General features: G+C 33.0%; 1 protein-coding gene across 4 annotated transcripts; it reads right to left on the minus strand.

Annotated features, from left to right (window-relative positions):
• Positions 1-411: 411 nt before the first annotated feature.
• LOC120074157 (vacuolar protein sorting-associated protein 26A) lies at positions 412-13,337 on the minus strand. 4 transcript variants are annotated; one of them, XM_039027182.2, is made up of 13 exons: positions 12,961-13,337; positions 12,797-12,869; positions 8,719-8,766; positions 8,261-8,335; positions 7,967-8,041; positions 7,785-7,857; positions 7,379-7,423; positions 7,078-7,189; positions 6,763-6,829; positions 2,406-2,450; positions 1,860-1,915; positions 1,361-1,536; positions 412-902 (listed from the first exon to the last, which is right to left on the minus strand). In XM_039027182.2, exons 3-13 carry the CDS (start codon positions 8,719-8,721, stop codon positions 724-726), a joined length of 906 nt encoding a protein of 301 aa, XP_038883110.1. In that variant the 5' UTR covers positions 8,722-8,766; positions 12,797-12,869; positions 12,961-13,337; the 3' UTR covers positions 412-723. The 4 variants fall into 4 exon arrangements, with proteins under 4 accessions (XP_038883110.1, XP_038883111.1, XP_090167790.1 ...); XM_039027183.2 differs by having other exon boundaries at positions 8,719-8,752; positions 12,961-13,317; XM_090311664.1 differs by lacking the exon at positions 7,785-7,857 and having other exon boundaries at positions 8,719-8,752; positions 12,961-13,317.
• Between the last annotated feature and the right edge of the window lie 5,794 nt (positions 13,338-19,131).

Genomic DNA, 19,131 nt, shown 5'->3' on the forward strand with positions numbered 1-19,131 from the left:
ATCTATTCAATAGACTCATATTTCAAAACAAACATTTCTAAAACACTGACTTTTAATTATCTCAAAATCATTTTATTACTCCCAAACATGCAAAGCTGTAATTTAAAGTGAAGGGAAAAAAGGGCTTTCACAAGCAGCAGCTTGGGAATGAAAATTACTTCAAACTAACCAACATGAGCATCATAGTTTTTATACCTGAAATCATTTCTACAACCATAAAAAGAAAACAGTAATAAAAGGATAATGCCTATACAATTTGATTCACACCTATAAATCAACTGAAGAAAACAAAATGAAATTCTTATAACCAGCTAAAAGTAAAAAGGTTCAACATCCGAAAAGCATATATTATTGCTTTGATCAACAAAAGAATAGTTGAACAATATGCAAAGTTAAGAAAACAAATGGGAATTGGAAGAAAAGATTTATATCATAATACGTAAATATAATCTACAATTAACCACACCGAAAATCAGATCTCGTTGCTCGTGATGAAATGTGCAACAATTTGCTAACCATGTTCATAATACAATCAACACATTAGACTTACCAGCAACCAAAAGAAACGATCTCACCAAGATCCCATGCCTAAGCGACCAGTCAAACATTTTGCTTCGACAAGAAATAGATATTTTCCAAAATAAAAAGCTTTACAGAGCACTCCAAGTAGTTGATCAACTTTTCAAAACTGACTTTTATCTGACAGAATTTGGAGATGAATAATCAGGTTGTCTCTTGAAGCCTATATATAGTGATCTCCTGCTGCTTGAAATAGCGTCTGTCTTCTTCATCAACAAGAACAAGATTTAAATAGTACTTCACACTGAATTTATTGTTGATGTTACGATGCGTAGGCGTCAGCTCGTAAGGGCTAAGAAACAGTCTGACTGGAATAGATTCACCTACAGAAGCAAGCACAAGTTATATATTAAGCTTTCAGGTTCATTGACAAATAAACTTTCGATCCAGACTATCTTTGTCACATTTCCACATTCATTCTTATGAAGCAACCAAACTATGTATCAAATGGAAGAATTCAAGAGAATACAACAAAAACCAAACCCCAAAAGGAGACATAACATGTGCTCCATCAAGTAAAATAAAACCTACATTTCCACATTCTATGTTAGCAACAAGGTTTAATATCTTGTGCTTTTGAAGGTTGTTATGAGTAGTCTTTTATTTTTGGATTACGGCTTGTTAGGCTTTGTTTTAGGTGTTTAGTACCTTGCTACTTTTAAAATATCAACGAAAAGTTTGTTTCTAGGGAAAAATTAAACCAGGCTTGTCGTTTGGTAACACAGATATGCTACTTTCACTGCATTAGATAATTAAAAAAAGATAAGTATTTGGAGCGCACCTCTTACTGGAGCTCCATCCATCAGCTCGTACTTAGCTAATGTCTCTGTCTCGACATGAGTGTTAGCTCCAGATCCAGTTGACTCTCGACGCCTGATCTCCAGATCCATATTCTTTATCTTAATTCTCACCAGCAGGAAATAAATCTTGCCAATGATAACATCTTTCAGATGGTACCTGTATGTACCAATTTTTTTCACTAAGAAACTAATTTTATAACCTTCCATCTCTTAGAAATTGGAAAAAATCCGTTGCTTCCAGGTTCAAAATAATTAAAAAAATTTAAAGATAAAGTGATGAAACAACCAATAAGCCTGCTTCTGAAAACGCCAATAGAAGTTTGATCTTGTAGGTAACAAAAGGATCAATACTTCAACTAAGATTAATAAATTCTTCTTTTTTTTCTTGTTTTAGATTTTATTTTAAGAAATGGACATGAAGTTGAGGTAGATTTCGTAAGAGCATAATTCAAACCCAGCCAGAAAATCTATACCACTTACTTGCTTTTGTTATACTCAAACTCGATGTGCAGGCAATCTTCAATTCCAACTTCCATCTACAAAGAGCATATACAATCAATTGATTCATTTGGGCTTTCGTTTGGTTGATTTGTATTGAAAGAAATCATAAGATTTTTTAGTTGAAGGAAAAAAGTCTCTGGTCTTTTTTTTTTTTTATAGTGTTCTTCTCCATGCTTTATCTTGGTGTAAAATGAGTGTTCTTTTTTACCCTATAGTTTATCCCCTGTTTTGTCCAGTAGGAAATGTTTATTGTAACTCCCTTGCATTGGGGCTCTTATCCCATCTTTTTTCTTTTTTGGGTAAATTTTATACCTCAATGAAATTGTTTATTATCCAAAAACAAAACGATCCACAAAAAAGTCTGAAATAAGTAAACTGCACTCAATCCAGTGTTAAAAAGAAGTGCATTCCATGATGAGTCAACAGCCATACTAAATGCTTGTCCATTGTGAAAAGAAGTGAACGGCAGAAGACATAATAGTTGTGCAAAAATGTTCAGGGTATGGGGTATTTTACTGTACTGACCTTGATACCGTTATTAATTGATGGAAGTGGAGAATAGTTGCGAACCTGATGCAAATCAATAATTACAAGCTCAAATGTAACAGTATCCACATAGGCCAGATAGATTAGTGGCAATTAACATGTAGACAAAGAAACAACTATGATAAACAAGAGTTCAGACTTCTTGTACCACCAACCTCCGTAATTTATATAAAATGGAACTTCCCATGCTAGAGATACAAGTACAAACATGACAGCATAAACTAGAAAAGAGACGGAGCAGGCAAAAAATAATAATTAAAAAATAAAAAAATAAACAAACCCTGGGGGAGGGGGGTAAAAAAGCAAAGAATTAAACAGCCAAGAATCTTTTTTTTTTTTTTAAACGAAAAGAATTTCATTGAAATAATGAGTCTAATGCTCAAAGTACATGAGAGGAAACCATAATAAAAATCTTCAAATTTGCCAATACGGTGCAAGAATCATAATACCAAACATAGACTAAAGCTCTGAAGAATAAGTAAAAACAATTTAGTTGAACAGAAATCTCAAGGTGAATATTCATCAAAGTGCTAAGAATCACAAGAAATCACAAAAGAAATAATCTAACATCCGGTAGCAGTAGAAGTCCATAAAATGAAACAAGGTGAATGAAACTCCAATAGCTCACTGTTTTGAGAGGATTATTGGGTGGGCTCGCTCCCATATGTGTTGTTCCCGCAACTTTACACTTTTCTGAAATGAGGTTGTACTTTGTGGACAATATTTAGGCCTCCCCATAGTTGTCTTCTTCGCTCTCTACGAGCTCACATCATCCTCTCACTAATAGAGAGACTATAGAGGAGGTGGGCCTTTGAAAGGTATCCTATACTATTCTACTGCAACAATAAGATCTGCCCCATACTAATACTCTTGTCCCTCATGAACAAACAGACACGTTCCACTTACCACCAGTTTGTGAATTCTCACTTTTACCTTTCATTGCATGAGTCTTCACAATGGAAGGCCTCACAGCCTTCTCTCTTATTTCAGATTAAGGGCTTAATTATTGAGCGCTTCCTTTTGGTAAAAGAAACAACTCATTAATATGTATAAGGAGAAAACCCCAAGCAAAGAAATTACAATAGGGATCGTCAATTACTGACTAAAAATGATAAACTGAAATGAGTGAAAGGGTGCTTTAATTTACACCAAGAAAAAACAGAAGACAAAACAAACTAAAAAACCGAGCACTAGAAGAACAAGCATCATTAAAAAGCCTTTTGTTCCTTTCATCTCATAAGCACCAAAGGAACGCACGGATAAAGGCCAACCAAATCACCTTCTTAGTATCACCAAAAGGATGACCCACTAACACTGAGGCAAAAGCATCATAAATGTTATTAGGACAAGTGAAAGACCAACCAAAACCAGGCAAAACCCTAAACCCTAAATAAGCATTGGAAATGTTATTTCCTCTCGTGTACTTTGAGCTTTTGACTCTTTCATTAATTCAATGAATAGTCTTGTTAAAAAAGGCAAGAGAAGATCCCAAAAATGGTAGCAAAAGAACCATGGAAAAATAAATGAACCAACGACTCAGCATGCTTGTGACACATATGACACCAAGAGGGAGAAAGAGACTAAGGCATACGGCGGTGCAAACAATCAACAATATTGATGGCACCCCAGCTGAGCTCCCAAAGAAAGACTTTAATCTTCTTGAGATATCTATCCTTTCAAATTGCCAAATAAAGGTCAATCAAACCCAAATCCAAATCACCCACCAGATAAGCCATAAGAGATTTAATAGTAAAGCCCATAGAAGGATCAAGCGGCCATAGCCAAGTATCAGGGGAGGAGTGCAATCGGATGGATACCAAATGAAGGGATAATAAAGCCTATTCAGCAATCTCCAACTCAATAAGATTATGACATAAGTTCAAATTCCAAGCAGACATAGAAGAGATCCAAGCATTAGCAATAGAAACCTCAAGTTGCTGCACAAGATGAAAGAGTCATGGATAAGCATTGGCAAGGACACCAAAACTAAGCCAAGAGTCGTGCCAAAAAGACATAGAAGAACCATCACCAATACGGCATCTTATCCGATTGACAATCAAATCGGTAAATTGACAAATGCACCTCCAAGGAGCTCTAGAAGAACCACCAGAGATAGGAGAGAGCCAAACACAATCAAAGGAATAATACTTAGCAACAATAAGCTTCCTCCATAAAGTGTCATGCTCAAATAAAAATTGGCAAGTCCATTTTGCAAGAAGAGCAGGATTTCGATGTTCAAAATTTCTAATGCCAAGGCCTCCCAATAATTGAGGGCGATGAAAAGCCACCCAATTCACATTATGCAAGGCACCACCACCACGAGAACCTTCCCAAAAGAAATCTCGAACCAACTTATCAAGGCAACTAATAATAGAGGAAGGAACCTGAAACAAAGATAAATAATAAGTTGGGAGGCTAGAAAGCGTGGCTTGAATGAGCATGTGACGGGCCCCTTTCGATATATATGCGTACTTCCAATTATGGAGTTTAGGCTGAAATCTTTCAATCACAGGCTACCAAAATAAAATAGACAAGTTGTCACCCAAAGGAAGCCCCAAATATGATGCAAGCCAGAAACCTCAAAAGAACACAACCAGTGAAAATCAAAGTCAGAAACATGAATCCCAAGGAGCTCACTCTTAGTAAGATTGATTTTAAGCCCAAAACACATTAAAAAGTATGGACAACGTCAAACAAGTTCTATATGGCAGATCTCTCAACAATAGAGAACAACAAAGTGTCATCAACAAACTGTAAATAGTTCAGTGAAAAATCCAAATGATCAATAGGATGAGCAACAATAAGATCCAATGCGGAGTTGTGGTCAATAAAACAACTAAGACAATCAACAACTAAAATAAATAAGGGAGAGAGAGAGGGTCTCTCTATCTTATGCCACATGAGGCAATAATCTTGCCGGGGGCGGCCATTAATAGTGATGGAATAATTTGCACTAGTGATGCATCCTCTGATCCAAGTGCACCAACGACAACCAAAACCTTTTATCTGGAGAATGGAGTTCTCTTCCTTTTGAGCGCTTCCTTTTGAGAAGTTCTCTTGTCGTTCATATTTCTATATTCTTTGTTCCCCTTCTCAATCAAGGAGCCTTTGTTTTCATCCTTCATTGGAAGGTTAAAATCCCTACGAAAGTAAGTATTTTTGCCTGAAAAGCCTTGCATCGGAGAGTAAACACTCAAGACCGTTTCCAACAACACTCCTCCCTTGTGACACACCTGCAATGGTGCGTTCTTTGTGGATATCCGAGTACAATAATCTCATCTTTTGTGGAGCTCTCAGTTCACTCATTTTCTTTGGACTTTGGAGTCATTGCTTCCATGTGTTTGAGGTTGCTTGGGTGCGGAACAAGGATTGGTGTTCTCTGATTGAGGAGATCAAAATGAATTCTCCCGAAAAGAGAAGAGTGTTGCAGCCAAGCTTTTTCTTTCGCTATTTTGTGGGGTGTGGCTAGAAAGGAATAGTATAAACTTTAAAGAGGTTGGAGGTCTTTGGAGGAGATGTACGAGGTGGTGAGGTTAAATGCTGCTTTACGGGCATCCGCAATCCGAACTTTTTGTAATCATCAATTTATTAGCAGGGACTTATTCTTTTCAATTGAAGTCTTTTCTTGTTGATAGTGTAGGGCTCCTATGGTGGGCTTGTTCTTTTTATTCCCTCGTACATCCTTTCATATTCCTCAATAAAACTTGATTTCATATTAAAGAAATCAATAATACTAATAAAGCAAAAAAAATCCAGTACATATACTAAATGAGGAAAATAAAACAATTTGTCAAACACTCTGGAATGTTTTATATAACGCCACAAGCAATTTTTTTATGTGTTGTTGAAAAATGTGTTCAGAAATGGTCTTTATAGGCAACATTCATTCCACGTACAATGGCGAACAGGTTCTTGAGATAGTTGACAAAAGCACCATAACAACGGTTCAAAGAGGGCTTCTTCTAGAACCTTATACAGACTAGAGGCCAAACTAAATGTGCAGAAATATCCTAACTTCAACAGTTGGGAATTTAGGTATGAGGCACACAAACATTTCATCGATCAAGAGCTAATCATACCATTTTCAAACTAATAATAATAATAATAAATAAACTGAAACATTTTTTTTCTTGAAATTCAAAATGATCTTATGATTTTTTGAGAACTCAATGAAGAACACGTAAGACCAAAAGACTACAATAAAGAGAAGACTATGCCTCATGCAATGCACGTGAGGAAATATTAATCTAAGATGTTCATGCATGATCAACATGTCCGTCTGCTGCCATTATTAAAACCAGCATGCTATGCCAGAGGAAAAAGAGGTAAGTGTTACCACAAAGTCTTGATATTCCACTATGCTACCAGCGTAACCACGACTGATGGTAACTTTCAGAACATACCTAGGAAAGGAAATTCAGAAAAGAACGGCCCAAAAAATCTTCATTAACAAAATTGAAATGTTAAAGGTAGAAAATGTTCTAATGTCATGATGCATCGTCTATGTCCAAAATATATAAATAACAATCAAACAAGTAATTGAGCATCAATAACAACCAGTGTGAAGCTGTAAACATTTAAAAGAGTCGCCAGCAGAAAAGATGATAGCCACATTATTAAAGAAATATCTTAATTGCAAAAGCCTGTGTACCTCAGCCTCACATTCACCCCATTATATGTCTCATAAGGCATTTCAACCGTAGAAAATTCGAATGGGTATGTTTTCCTTTCATATATTTCTCCCGGAACATCCAATTCACGAACTGGAAAAATTAATTGAAGTTAAATACTGAAGAACATGTCCCACATGTACAATAACAATGAAGCAAAAAACATCATAATATACCAAAAATAATGAAATTTTAATTTTCCTCCCCTTGCAGTCCCATAATATTTTTTCCTTGTAATGAGTGAAGTTCAAACAGTGACAGAATGAAAGACATAATACTTACCAAGAGAAGTAAAGTCATAAAAGTTGCCTCTATCAAAATACATCTCTGCAAAAAAATTAAAATAAATAAAAGACAAATTTAATATCAAATACTCAAAAGTAAGAAAGACTGTATCGATGTAACAAAGTTTGATGCTCAGAAAGCAAGGTTTTTGAATTGGATTGTAGCACGAGGAGGATGGTAAAAAGGAAAAAAGGACAAGAAAGCAAAAAATACACGAGGAAATGTAGCAACATCGTCAGTAACGTATCTATACACACAAATATAAAGCCAATAAGAATAACTTCTAAGCTAGAAGATAAAAGGGAATGATTTGATGCTAAAGAAAAACTTGCTGATGTTATAAATGTATATATTGCTCTATATAGGAAAATTATCATGATGTGAAAGCAGCAGAAGTGCACACCGATTTGACCAAGAAGCTCAATTTTAACACCATTGTGATCAACTTTCTTTCCTTGTAGAGGATCTATAGTTATCTGAAGCACAATATGAAAAATGAAAATTGAAATCTAACAGTCTCCAATAGAAGAAACAAAGTTCATAAAGATTGATAAAGAAAATGGTAACATCACAAAATAAATATACCTTCCCAGTAATATTCTCTTGACTTTGGAAGAGGGGAACCAAAACTGTCTGACCATTTTCCTTCTTTAGTGGAACCTAAAAAACTAATGTGTTAAGAAAAATAATGAAATAAAATAACTATATTCTGCAAAGTATCAAGTCTGAGCAAAAAGCTTTGCAAAACTCAATGGCTTACAAAGACAGTAAGCTTACATAGATACTACCTGTTGTTATTTCAAAAACCCGGCTGAAATGAGAATTAGAACAAACATTTTTTTCTCATTCATCCAATATCTAATTACTGTAAGGGTATACCTGCTTGCGTGTTTTTCCATCCGAAAATGCAATTGATACGTTGCAAGATGGCTTAAAAGCTCCAAGCAGGTAATTCTGAAAATAAAAAATAATTCTTTTTAAAAGTATGACCCCATCTCATCACAATACTCATGCAAGAAATATTGTGAATAAATCAAATAAATATCAGGAAACTCCACTTGTGATAAATGCCAAGTGGTGTACTTTTCTGCAACTCTTTTTGGCAGTTGGATCAATGCCTTCTTTTATACTTGTCATTTTTTTTTAACAAGAAACAAAAATTTTTATCGATGTAATGGAAAAAGACTAATAATCTAAAGATACAAACTCCACAATGGAGTAAATAGAAATAGATCTTTTATACTTATCATATGCATACATGGAATAATTTCCTCCTAAAAAATAATAAAGAAATTGGCATGTGTAATCACCATTGTAAGTACTTTAATATATATTACCATAATGGATGGCAGTGATATTGAGCTCCCAAACCTGGCACAACAAGCCTGCATATGTCAAGTACAACATAATGACTTTCATTATACAATCACAAGCCAAGTATATATTACAATCATTCCTAATGGAGACCAAAATTCATAAGCCAATATTAACTTAACACTTTTAATAAAAGAAACCGAGGTTTAATTGAGAAAACTGAAATAATACAAAAGGCCCACAAAAAATTACCACCCCAGGAGAAGCCAAAAAAACAACCAAAAGTGGTTGTTGAAGATCGGTCCAAAGCATCTTTTGTCATTGGAAAATTTTGTCTAGCTGCGGAAGATTGTTCTAGAGTGTCTTCATGGGTTTACAATACATGAAGGAATGAGCAGCGAGAGAAAAATGGGGTTCCTTTGACATTTTTAACTTTTATCTATTTTAATTTTTAACATAATAATTTTAATTTAAACAATATCAGAGTAAAGACTGATATGTAAGCAAGTCCACATAAGCATTTAATAGCCTAACCGACAATCCATTAAGTCACCTAACGGTCAAATGGGTCCAGTGACCATTTAAAACTATTTTTCAAACCATATGAACTAAAAGTACAAATTTTGAAACCTTTGGAATCAAATAAATGTCTCTTCAAACTTCAGGGAGCTAATTCTATTCCTTAATTAACTATCTAGCTTCTTGCCATTCCAACAACAAGAAAAATGACTCAAACTTTCTTTCTTCCTGCCTAAGTTAGCTCCCATCTATTTCATTACCTCCATTGGAACATGGAAACCACTCCCAGTCTATTTGTTAACTCAAGGACTCCATTTGACCTAAAGGTCGATGGTTTTTATTGACGAGGAGTGCAAGAGAGAAATAGCTTATGGGACCGTCCCTTCTCAAATTGTGTAGAGGTTGGGGGAAGCAAGTTTTTTTATTGACGAGGAGTGCAAGAGAGAAATAGCTTATGGGACCGTCCCTTCTCAAATTGTGTAGAGGTTGGGGGAAGCAAGTTATCTGTATTATTCAGATACTAATGATTTATCACATGATCTTTGATGTATATGATTGTATCTATGCATATAAACCATTAAGCTCCTAAATTTGGGTTAAACTTTGAAACTGTTGGCATCTATCTCGGTCTATCTGTGATAGTTAGAGATAGGCATCTATCTCGGTCAATCTATGATAGTTAGCATCTATCTCCGTCTATCTGTGACCGATACATCCAATCACAATGATGAGTGATAGACAAAAATAATATCGGTATCTATCAATGAATAGTTCTATCTCACTAATACAATAAAATGCAAAGTAGTGAATTAAATTCAAAACAAAACAAGGAAAAAAGAAAGAGATGGAGATAGACAAAGATAGGTATCTATCTCTGTCTATCGGCAATAGACAAAGATAGGCATCTATCTCTGTCTATTTGTGATAGTCAGAGATAGAGTTCTATCTCTGTATATCATTGATAGACAAAGATAGAATTATATGTCTGTCTATCATTGATAGACAAAGATAGAATTATATGTCTGTCTATCATTGATAGACAAAGATAGAATTATATGTCTGTCAATCTGTCTCTTTGGTAAACCTTCAAGTTCGTGAACTAAATATTAAATGAAGATTTGGGGGTAATTTTGGGTTGAAGCAAGCCAAAAAAAAAAAAAATTGCAAATCATTGTTTGTTTGTTTGTATTTTTTACGAGTTTTTATAAACATATCATGTGCCTATTAATTAAAATTTGATTTACTCATAGGATTCTGGTGCTAATTGGAACAAGGAGTTCATGTAAGCTGTGTTATAGATATGCATATCTTCTTTCTTATAACAGTTGAATAAGATGTGGATCGTGTCCAAATTTTAAGAATTGGATGTTCCAACCATATAAGCTTTTATAAATTGAGCGAAGATCTTTTATCTTTGTCTATCAGGAATAAACAGAGATAGTCACTATTTCTTTCTATCTGAGATAGACACATAATAATACAATACATCATCAAAATTATGCAGTTTCGATAATGTATTTTATGCTTTTATGAAACAATCATTTTCCGTTGCCTAGAAATTATGAAGAAGATTTTGAACATGATCAACAAAGACTACACTCGTAGGACATTACCAAGCAACGGAATGTGAAGAAGAAGAAGAAAAATAAGAAACAGAATCACAAAATCCAATTGAAAAAAAAAACAACTAAGAAAGTAATTTGTAGAGGAAGGAGAATAAGGAGGAGAAGAAGAACTCAACCAGAAATCAATGAAGAAGGATGTGAAGAAGAAGAAGAAAAACGATCATATCAATCAATGATGAAAAAGAAGTCAACGAGGAATTGAAGAAATTGTGAAGCGAAGAAGAAGAAGAAAAACAGGAAATCGCAGGAAAAAATCACAAGGGTAGATTTGGAATTTTATAAAAGTTTTCGTTGATATTAATTTCTGCTATAGTATATAAATAGTTTGTATTTTTTCCATTTTTGATAATGTCCCTAAGTTTAATAATATAAATTTAATTTATGAATAAAATTACTTTATCTAAATAAGCCAATTTATAAATTTACAAAAGTGGAGAGAGATAAAAATTGATAATGGTTAGCTTGATCCATTGGTATTAGCATGTACTCCGTTCTTAGAGGTCGAAAGTTCAATCCTCCATGTTTTGTACTAAACAAAAGTAATAATAATAATAATTGTTTTATATTAACCATATAAATTAAAATGTAGATTAAATTTAGATTAGATTTTGGTTTTTAGGTAACTAATTAATTTCCTTATAAAATAATCCTTAATAACTAAATTATATTACATTATAAACAATGAAACACGAGAGAAACGATAAATCTAAACATAAAAAACTTTAGGGCCTATTTCATAGAGAATTTTGGATTCTATTTTATGTTTTTAGATTCACTTAGTCCAAAATAATTTATTAGAACAATAAAGGCAACTTCCAAAATAATTTATAAAATTAATAGATAAACAAATAAATAAAACCTTCGTTCGAGACCTCTAAAATAGTTAAGAAAAATGACAATCAGACTGATAAAATTTTTTACCTGACATCGATTTCTAAATCAAAACATTCAAATAATTTTAAGACATAGACTGAGCGGAAGCGATTTTCTTATCCTATATGGCAAGGTCACGAGTCCCTCTTATCACTCATCGGTCTCACTATTGGGCCCTCTAGGTGAACATGTTAACCTTCCTATCTAGGAAATGGTATACATTCTATAATATATCAGGCGTGGTGATCCTAAAGGAGCACAAATCAATCATAAGCATGATCCCAAAGGAACAGATAACAGTCACAGGTATGATCCTAGAGGATCACAAATCAGTCACAGGTGTGAACTCGAAGGAACACAAATCAGTCATAATTGTGAACCCGAAGGAACAAAAATCAATCATAGGTGTGAACCCAAAGGAACAGAAATCATTCATAGATGTGAACCAGAAGGAACACTAATCAATCACGGGAGTGAATCCTACCATCAATACTAGCATGCATCAATCAACCAATAAACCTCATAATATAACCAGTCATATTAACATAATCATCACATAGCATGCATCAATCAACCAATAAACCTCATAATCAGTCATATTAACATAATCATCACATTCAATGAGCATATTACAAACGTAATATCCTGTATCATGTCCACAGCAACATAATTCGTGAAAATACCAGATCACCCACGGTCAATACATCATAGAAGCATAACCAAATCACTCCATAGAATTTTATATAAAGGCACATTTTTAACATAGTCATTTGGTTAGGACTGGTTCAAAGGCAAACCAATGGTAAGACACAAGTTCAAATAGTTATCCAAGCAAACTTATCTCTACTTTGTCTAAGGAGATATTGAGTCAGCCCTAAAATTTAAAGGTCAAATTCAAATTAATAACAAGGGCCTAATTCCAATCACCGAAATTCATCTCAAATCCATACTTATCCAATAACGATTAGTTGCCGGAAAATCCCCAACTCCACTAGACAGCAACCAAGAACCCGCTAAAAGACAAACCTAACATCCAAGAATTGGAACCAACAATTGATGGGCATTCAAAAGAAACCTCACATACCTACAAACTCTTAACAAAACTGATCCGAACCCGCTGAACAGAAACTCGACACCCTCCGAACTTCGAATTCAACCTCGAAAATTGGAAATAACTCCATTATTAGACCAAAACTTCAATGGGTAACAAAGATCTACAAGAACCACCAAAACTCACCAAATCCTTACCCTAAAATCCAAGATTCCGGCGAGACTTGACGGAAAACCCTACCCACGGCGGTGAAAAAGCTTGCATGACGACGGATCCGAAGGGGAGAGAGAGACTGCGGCGGCGGAGATAGCCGTCTGGGTGCAGGGAGAGAGATCCGACGCTGCCGGTGGCGGAGATTGGTGGACGCGAGCTGCTCGTCAACGGCTGGGCTGGCGGGCGGAGGACCACGGCGGCCGAGGCGCTTAATTTCGGCGGCGCTAGGTGTGGCTAGTCGTCGGCTGAGAGAAGAGAGGGAAGAGACGCCGACGCTGGGGGGTTACAAGAACAGATATAATTTTTTTTTTCTCTTTTTTGCACGCTTCACGAGACAACCCACTATTACATATATATATTTACTTTAACCTTAATTCGGTGTACAAAATATATTTTCCCTTTGCCTTTTTTTCTTTCCAAAACCAAAATCTCAAATTCCCCAATACTTTTATTAATCAAACTAATTAAATTAAGCTTAATATCTCAAATATTTTCCAATATCCAATATCTTCGATCTTTTCAATCTTGACCACAAAAACTAATGGTAACTCCAATTAGTTCAAAATAATTAAATTACAATTACAATTACAATTAAATTTTAAACTCCAAATTTATTTATCCAATTTCCTTCAAGTAAATTTCTAAATCGCCATAAATATTACTTAAATTACTTATCTTACCTCTCAAACTCAGTTTTAGCCTCAATTTAATACAATAACACCCAAAAAAAATGCAATATAATCCAATAAAAATTGCATGAAAAATTTAGGGTGTTTACATTGGCTTATATTTTTCATAATTAGGAGAATCAATATCATTATTCTCATTTTTTTCTTTATAAAAAGTCTGCAATATTTTTAAATGTTAATGCATAATTTTTACAATGGTGAGCTAAAATCTCCTAAATATTTAATTTCAACATTGTTAATGAAAACAAAATGGAAATATTTTGGCCATTTATTAATCATTTTGTTCTTTGTTTTTATTTTAAAAAATTAAGTCTATAAACACTACTTCCACCTCTAAATTTATTTTTTTGTTATCTGCTTTTTACCAGTAATTTAAAAAATACGTCAAATTTTAAAAACTTAAAAAAAAATAAAATAAAATAAGCCCTATTTGGTAACCATTTCATTTTTTGTTTTTTGTTTTTAAAAATTAAGCTTATTTTCTCCCAATTTCTTACAATGATTTACATCTTTACCAAGTATAATTGTTGAATTCTTAATCAAATTCAAAAACAAAAACAAGTTTTTAAAAATCTAATTTTTTTAGTTTTTAAATTTTGGTTTGGTTTTTTAAAGTATTGATAAAAAGTAGATAACGAATGAAGAAAATTGAAGATGAAAGGAATGTGTATAGGCTTAATTTTTAAAAACAAAAAACAAAAATCAAATAGTTATCAAACGGGGTCATAGCTTTTAAAATTTTGTTTTTTATTTTAGAATTTGGTTAAGAATTCAATCGTTATACTTAAGAGAGATGCAAATTATTGTAAGAAATAGGGAGAAAATAAACTTAATTTTTAAAAACAAAAAATAAAAAATAAAATGATTATTAAACGAGATTTTAGAAATTTGGAAGAAATAGGGTGCGAGGAAAATGTAAATTATTTTCTTGTAACATAAGTAAAATAACAACAAACAAATTAATTAGATGATGCAGGTAAAATGTTTTTATAATTATAATCTAATAATGTTTACTTTTAATTTACCGTTAATCATTACTTTAAATTATTTGATAGCAATTAAATTTCAAGATATTATTAAAACAACATACATTAAACCAAACATGAGAAATTGTGATTACAGTATAATTATTTTCAGAGTTGTTTTTAAATAAAAGAAAACAAGTCAACTTATTTTAGTGATAAATCGCGATAAAGCATAAACTGTGATAGATTTCTATCACTATATATAGTGTCAATAATAAAAGTCTATCGTCATTAATAGACAATAAAATTTTACTATACTTAAAAATATTTTCAGCCATTCTACAATTTTAAAAAAAAAATCGTTAACTTTAAATATAATACATTTGGATTATCACAAAAAATTATCTCTAGGCAAGAAAAAGAAAATATGTCAAATAAAAAGCCTCCTAATCAAGCAATTTCGAAAATTACATCAAGCAATTTGGAAAAATACACTTCCTCTCCGATAAAGTTGCAACTATTGACGTTTTCGTTAGAATTATATATATATATATATATATTTGTAAAGGTATTGTAATTAAAATATGGACAGTATGCCAATTGAACTAAGGTTGATATTTTTTTTTTCATTTTGAGGTTTTTTTGTGCATTAATTATTCTGATTCCTTCGATGAATGTTGTATTCTCATGTGGCATGCTCTTGGTCCTCTTTCCACATGTTCTTAATGGAATTCTAGTATTCGATAATTGTTGTTTTTGTGTGTATTATTGAATAATCAATTTAATCAGAATAATCTTTACGATGGTAGATGAAGGAAGAAATAGATACCAATAGACCCAGCAAAAGAAAGAAACATAAAAGGAAAAAAAAAAAAAAAATTGGAAAGGAAAACATGGATAAGGAAAGGATTTTGATGGAAGAGAAGAAAGAAGAAGAAGGAAGTCAAGAAACTTCTTGTTGGTTGGGCTTCTATTCATGTTTCCTCATCCTTTCTTCTTTTCTCTTACTCCAACATTTTTATGAATTTGTCTTTTATTTTGTTTTGTCTCATGGCTTGTAGTATGAACTAAATACTCTTTAGGTGAGGACTAGAAATGTTTTGATTTGAGATTGGATATTGGATCTCAAAATATATATTTTAATATAGGTTTACAATCTTTTTATACATTTGGCGAACCATTTTCATATACTTTTTTTTTTTTTTTTTTTTTTTTGGGAAAAACTTTATGAGAACAATTACTTAAACCCACACAAGCTCTTTAGAAAGTTAGAGCTTATTTGAATTGACTTGAGAAAAAAACGTTTTTTAAAAAACTCATTTCTATTTAAACACTTTTGACAAAAATCACTGAAAATACTCTTCAAAAGTTATTTTGAGTGATTGTCAAATACTCTTTTTTTTTTCCTAAAATGACTTATTTTTTAAATTAAACACTTGAAAATGTATTCCAAATATACCCTTAGTAGCCAGCTAAGTAGGTAGGTTAGAGACAATCACCCTGCCACCTAATGCATGAAAACAATAGTACTAAATTTGAAAGAATCGTGGAAATTGCTACATAACCAACAACTTTTGCTCTAGCTCTTCATTTTTTTTTAAAAAAAAGGTACAACAAACCTCATCTTTGAGCATGATCTTCCATACTTGATACAAGCATTTTGTTTCTCCCTTGTTTACTTCTTTTTTTTTTTTCTTATTTATTGTCATCTAAACTTTTTAAATATTGCTACACTAGAGGTAGTGATAACAAATATTTTGATGGTTACCAACTCTAGTTTGCTAAAGCTCAACTTAAATTTGAGAAAAACCTTGCATAGTCCCTAAAGGTTTGATAATATACTTTCTACTTGTTGCTAGATTGTATGCATTTGCACAGTAAATTGTGTGTGTCGATGGCAATTTTTTAGATGAGATAAATACCTACCTAATCCTCATATGGCAACAATCGTGATTTCGTAATTTAAGGATGATCGCTACCAGCAAGATAAGAAAGATCCATGCACTAGTGTGGTGCTTGCCACACAGGCTCCGATGCTTAAGTTAGAAAAGAAATCTATATAGCAAGAAGAAAAAAATTGTATGTGAATGGACTTACTTATTTTTGTACGTGAGTGGACTTACCTCTCTCCAAAGTTATTATGATGTGTTTATAGGTATAATTGACTTAGGACTTTCTCCCTAGGGTTTCGAAATTGCATTGGGATTATCCTTAGCTTTACGAGTCAGATCGTACGAGAGACATGCCCTGTTTGATATTTTCTAGGGTTAAGTCGAGGTAAAGCACCTTTTTTTAGCTACTTTTCAGGCCATGATGATCCCTTGGGTTAGGACATGCATGAGGCATGCCCCATTATAGGTTTTGTGAGGCACGACCTCAACCTTGGCTAAGACTGATCATGTTATCTTAGACCTTCCCTTTCTCTAGGCCCATTTTAGTCCTAAATTGCCACTTTCGGCCTGAATTATGCTATCTTCTTGTCTTTACTATCTTTGTTGTTTGACAAATGTCGATTATGCTCATTGGTCCAAAATCACCCATAATATTAGCCCCCACTCCCAAGTTAGTAATCGTGGATTGACTATTTGATAACTCGGTTCATCTTGATGCAAACTTGGGAGTATATCTTTGAACCTTGTAGCTTGGGTAAGGGGTGTTCAAATGAACCGAATAGCCAAGACTATCCAATCTAAATTGTAAAGATTGGGTTGGGTTAGATTTATTTTTGGTTTAGGTTGGTAAAAAAAAATTTTTTTTTTTAAATTCTTGTTGGGTCTCAGGTTAGGATATAAAAAATTTGGGTTGATCAAAGTCCTAGTAAAGTTTTTAAATATATATTATAAGTTAGCCTATTTTAATTTTTGGGTTTAGGTTTGTTTTTTTTTCTAAATTTCCCAGGAGTGTCGCTACCTAATTTCCCTCCCTTGTTGATGTTCATCGATCTCCCTCTTCACCGTCAGGCATTGATCTCCCCCACTTTCACCGTCGATTTCCCTCAAGCCCCACAATCGATGTTCTCTCTCTTTCTCAAGTTCATGGTGTTCTCTCTTTCATCTCTCTTATGCCTTACAATCGATATTCTCTCTCTCCGTTGACTCAATGGGTCTTCTCTCTTTCTTCTAGCTCATGCCTCACAGTCAGCATTCTCTCTCTTTATTGAGTTCATTAACATCCTCTTAGTCAAATTCGATTGATGAATTTCTTTGATATTTTTCTATATTCAGACTTTTCACGAGTACAAGTTTATATATGGAAAACGTCTTTGATTTAGGGTTTCCAACTATTCACAAGGAACAAAATAATTGAATAAAAAACTAAATACAAAGTCAATGTTGATTATGGGAGAAATCTATTAGGGAAGATTTTTCTAGAACCTTGGTAACGTGTCTGTTGGGGTTGATGCCCTAAATCTCGTGGGTTTCGTAGTTTGTAATTTTTTGCACACAAATTATTTATTTAATGAAATAAAGTGTTATTTTATTCGATATGTAGGCTACATTAACCCAGTCCGATAAACTTATATCTAAGGTTATTTAATGTAACCTAAACATGTATGTAGTTGACATACAAGTGAATCATATTTAAGCAATAACCTAAACAACTTGTAGTATATAGATAAGATCGAGTACCTTATCTTGGTAACATTACGGATACGACCCATTTTGTAATTGTTATAATAGTTGTAAAGTATTACAATTGATCTCATCCTAAGTGTTCATGTGGAGACAGTGAATGGAAGTATCCCATACAAAAAGTTTGTATAACACCAGACCGCGAAATAATTAGTCTTTCTTTATCATGTCATTACTTGAAAAGACTTATGTTTTGTTAGGATATCCCCAAATCTTGTGGATTTTGTAGTTTGTAAATTATTGTATACAAATTATTTATTTAATAAAATAAAGTGTTACTTTATTTGACATTTAGTCTGCATTAACCCAAATCCAATAAACTAAGATCCAAGATTATTTTATGTAACTTAAACATCTAAGTAGTTGACATACAAATGGATCATATTTAAGTAATAACCTGAACGATCTGTAGTATATGGATAAGGGTGGGTACCCTTATCCTAGTGATACTATGAATACGACTAGGGGTGTTCGTGGGTTGGGTTGAAGAATTTTTTAGACCCAACCCAATTGTTCGGGTTGTAAATTTCTTCAACCCAAATAGTCCTCATTAAAACATGAACCCATCCATGAGATATTTGGGTTGGGTTAGTTCGGGTTACTCGAGTCATTTATTTAAAATATTGTTCTAAAAGGAAGTAAAAAATTAATTTAACTATTTCCATATATTAAATTAAGATTAACAACTCAATTTCAATTTATATAATGTAAAATCTATTTCCAAATTGCTAAAAAAAAACTATTTTTATGAGTTGTTGGAGAATAAATTATCCAAAAAACTAATGACATTAAATAAAACTAAAATAAATATATGTATATCTAATTGTATCATAAGCAAAAAAATATATATATACATTTTAAAGTTAATA

The sequence above is a fragment of the Benincasa hispida genome, chromosome 3 (assembly GCF_027475165.1).
Source record: "Benincasa hispida cultivar pf3 chromosome 3, pf3_genome.v1.1, whole genome shotgun sequence".
Lineage (NCBI taxonomy): Eukaryota > Viridiplantae > Streptophyta > Magnoliopsida > Cucurbitales > Cucurbitaceae > Benincasa > Benincasa hispida.